General features: G+C 39.7%; 1 protein-coding gene across 2 annotated transcripts; it reads right to left on the reverse strand.

Annotated features, from left to right (window-relative positions):
* Positions 1-35: 35 nt before the first annotated feature.
* Positions 36-2,249, reverse strand: calhm5.1 (calcium homeostasis modulator family member 5, tandem duplicate 1). Of its 2 annotated transcripts, XM_015058769.1 has the most exons (3): positions 1,791-1,876; positions 1,333-1,437; positions 36-676 (listed from the first exon to the last, which is right to left on the reverse strand). In XM_015058769.1, exons 2-3 carry the CDS (start codon positions 1,366-1,368, stop codon positions 287-289), a joined length of 426 nt encoding a protein of 141 aa, XP_014914255.1. In that variant the 5' UTR covers positions 1,369-1,437; positions 1,791-1,876; the 3' UTR covers positions 36-286. The 2 variants fall into 2 exon arrangements, with proteins under 2 accessions (XP_014914255.1, XP_014914253.1); XM_015058767.1 differs by having other exon boundaries at positions 1,333-2,249.
* Between the last annotated feature and the right edge of the window lie 741 nt (positions 2,250-2,990).

Below are 2,990 nucleotides of genomic sequence, written 5' to 3' on the forward strand. Positions count from 1 at the left end.
CACTTGTCATTACTTGTAAAGTAATGACAAGTGACTTGTAAAGTACAACAATGTGTGAAATTCAAAGTTAACATTCAAATTCAATTTAAATTTCACACATTTTGTACTTTACCATCCAAAAAGCTATATAGTTATGTTTACTGTTTATTTGTTCTTGACTGTAGCTGGTTGTGGGAAATGATCAAGTATAATTAGCAAATGTTAAATACCGTCAGTAAATTGTATGAGTGTCTTTAATATCCATTTTGTTAGCAGACCTTAGTTTTTCTCTTGAGTGGGTTGTTGTTCAGGTCATCTCTATCCCATGCTCCATGTCCAAAACGGGTCGATTTTCTGGTGCAAAATCCCTGTCTGTCCGCTCTATGTAGCGCTGCAGAGTACTGTAATACTGTTCACTCCTGGAGAAAGTGTAGTATGCAGAGATCTCCTCCCATGCCTTGTGGTTTGGAAATGGCATGGGATCAGGTTCTTTGTTCTCAAAAAAGCTCTGCAGATTTCTCTCAGCCAGCTTTGTTGCATAGTCCACAGTGAAGGCATCAAAGCGCTCCTTCTCTTTCTCAATATAACGCTTCCAGAACGTAAGCTGCAGGTAGCTGACCTGGGAGCGGCAGTTTTTGCAGCAAGTGCCCAAAAGACCTACAATGGCAGCAACCATTATGATACTCCAGCCCAAAATCTGCAGATGTAATGAAAACAAAACATTCTGTCAATTAGTGACATGCATATTTTCCAATAATTATCAGCTGATGAATGCTATGGTAGCAAAACTTTAGGACTATCTGCCAATATTCTATGTAACATTATTAACTCACTTTATTCTTTATTACTGCCTGGAAAAAAACAGACATCATCAAATTCCATCATGTACATCCATAGATCTCATGGGTTTGTGATAAATAAATATTGTAATATATGTTTCTCTGTTTTCAGTTAACAGCTCATCTGACAGACTCGATGGCTTATTTGGAGTTAAATTATAAGTAATTTGTATTTATATTTATTTATTTATTGTTATCTGTCACTTTTCTGAACACTATCTCCATGAACTCACAGGCTTTTGGAGTCACTCTGTAGTTGTTTTACTGGATCTTACACTTCCCACAATAAAAGCAGATTTTACATTTAAAATAACTTCCCTGTGTAGAAAACACTCCTGCCCTTAAAAGCTATTGTGTTGTTTAGACTGCTGCACAACATTTGTTTTACAAATTTTCAAAGCCACGATAGAATTTGGGTAATAAGTTTCAGACTTCACAAAGCTCTTTCAGATGCACAGGAGGTTAGGGATAATTAAGTGAAATCCTCTAGATGTGTGGAATTGGTGTGTCTTACTTGTGACTGAGCCCTGAACATCATCAGCAGCTTCATCCGTTCATCACTGGAGAGTTTAGAGTTACCACAGGGAACCAGGGCCAGCTGGTCCCGACACTGCAACGTCTTGTTTTTACAAAACAGATTCACAACCAGGTTATCATCCAGACCGCTGATGGCACATTCATAAAAGGTCCCATTGAGCAAGGCCACGCACAGCCACATAACAGGGGCCACACAAGCACCAGTAATAATGCTCAATAACACCCTAAAACAGCCAAGGCAGTTCCCGCGAGGGCAAAGCTTCATGGGGTTAAGACAGCAGCCAGTGTAGAGCCTCCACAGCCTGCTGCTGAAGAACAGACCAAAAACAAAAAGCACTGCAGCTGGACCAAGCAGAAACGTCATCCCATACGTGAAATTCTGCTCATGGTTACATGGGCACTGAAATGAAACCATTGAAAAAATTCGTTCCCCACCTATAGTTAGGAGTGCCATAAAACTGTAACCAATGGTGGCTTTTTGGTTCATGAAGAAACGCAGTACTGTCTGGAAGTTATCCATGGTGTTGTATCCAGGAGCTATCCAAAACTATCCCAGAGAAAAGTCTAACCAAACCTCTATCAGCTACTTCCTGCTCTGATGTTTGTCAGAGATTCATCTGCCAAACCAGTTTGTGCCCCTCCCTTTGGTGGTCCGTTGTCAAGCTCCTCCTTTGTTCATTTCAACACTGAATTCTTCTGCCCTGAGAAGGAGTATCTGCTGTGCTCGAACTAATAGAAATAACAATCGTTGGGGTTAGTTATTCTTTATAGGTTTTCCTTTCCAGCTGTGATATTGGGATAAGTGTTAGTGTGTGATGTCTTACATTTACTTCTGACAGAAGAACCAACATCAAGCACAAAGAAATGAAAATGAAAATACAAGGTTATTCAAGGTTCTTGAATAACCTTAGTTATTTCTTGATACAAATTCCCTCAATGTACATTTAATATGATATTCAGTCTGTTGCAAAGACATGACTAAACACGTAGAACATGCCATTGCAGCAGGAGCACATTCAGAGAACAAGAGCCACTGGGGGAAGTGCTCACATCCTCCTTGTGGTTTACTCTTCCCGTCCCACAGGACTGGCCATTTAGACTGCAGTCCATCACACAGATGCATCCTTTTTTCAAACCAAGTCATCCTCTGCAGCAACAAACTCTGAGCACTGAGCACCACAGGCAAACTGGGTCTAATCTAAATATCTAAATACAATGAATGTCTAAATATTTTGTCTGTGATGAAAAGCAACCTAAAATAATTGAGAATGTCCTGGCTGAGGACAATCATGGGTGGGATTAAAGAAAGGCAGTTTAAAATGTTTTAGATGTTACTTTGGGAACGGCAAACATTACATTTAGTCAATTTTAGACTGTTTTTTAAAACAAAACAGTGAGGTGAATCTGGATCACTTCCCGCATGAAAAAAAAAACCCTAAGAGAGCTCAAAACAACTTCTGGAGCATCTATTTGAGTATTTCTCGCCAGAAGACTTTGAGTCATTTGTGCGACCAAAACTGAAGAAGGCTCTAGCAGGTGATCGTTAACTTAACAAACTAAAAACAAATGCTGTGCCGACAGTTTTTATCCACAAAACACTTAAACCTTGCCACCACCACTATTTGCTTTGTACAG

This window comes from Poecilia latipinna, unplaced genomic scaffold (assembly GCF_001443285.1).
Source record: "Poecilia latipinna isolate Pla-1442-1.1 unplaced genomic scaffold, P_latipinna-1.0 Scaffold1571, whole genome shotgun sequence".
Taxonomy (NCBI): Eukaryota; Metazoa; Chordata; class Actinopteri; order Cyprinodontiformes; family Poeciliidae; genus Poecilia; species Poecilia latipinna.

Coding starts and splice junctions, on each gene's coding strand:
- calhm5.1 (XM_015058767.1), bottom strand. CDS start 1,875: ATGGATAACTTCCAGACAGTACTGCGTTTCTTCATGAACCAAAAAGCC. Junction 677..1,332: donor TGTTCAGGGCTCAGTCACAA/GTAAGACACACC, acceptor TTACATCTGCAG/ATTTTGGGCTGGAGTATCAT.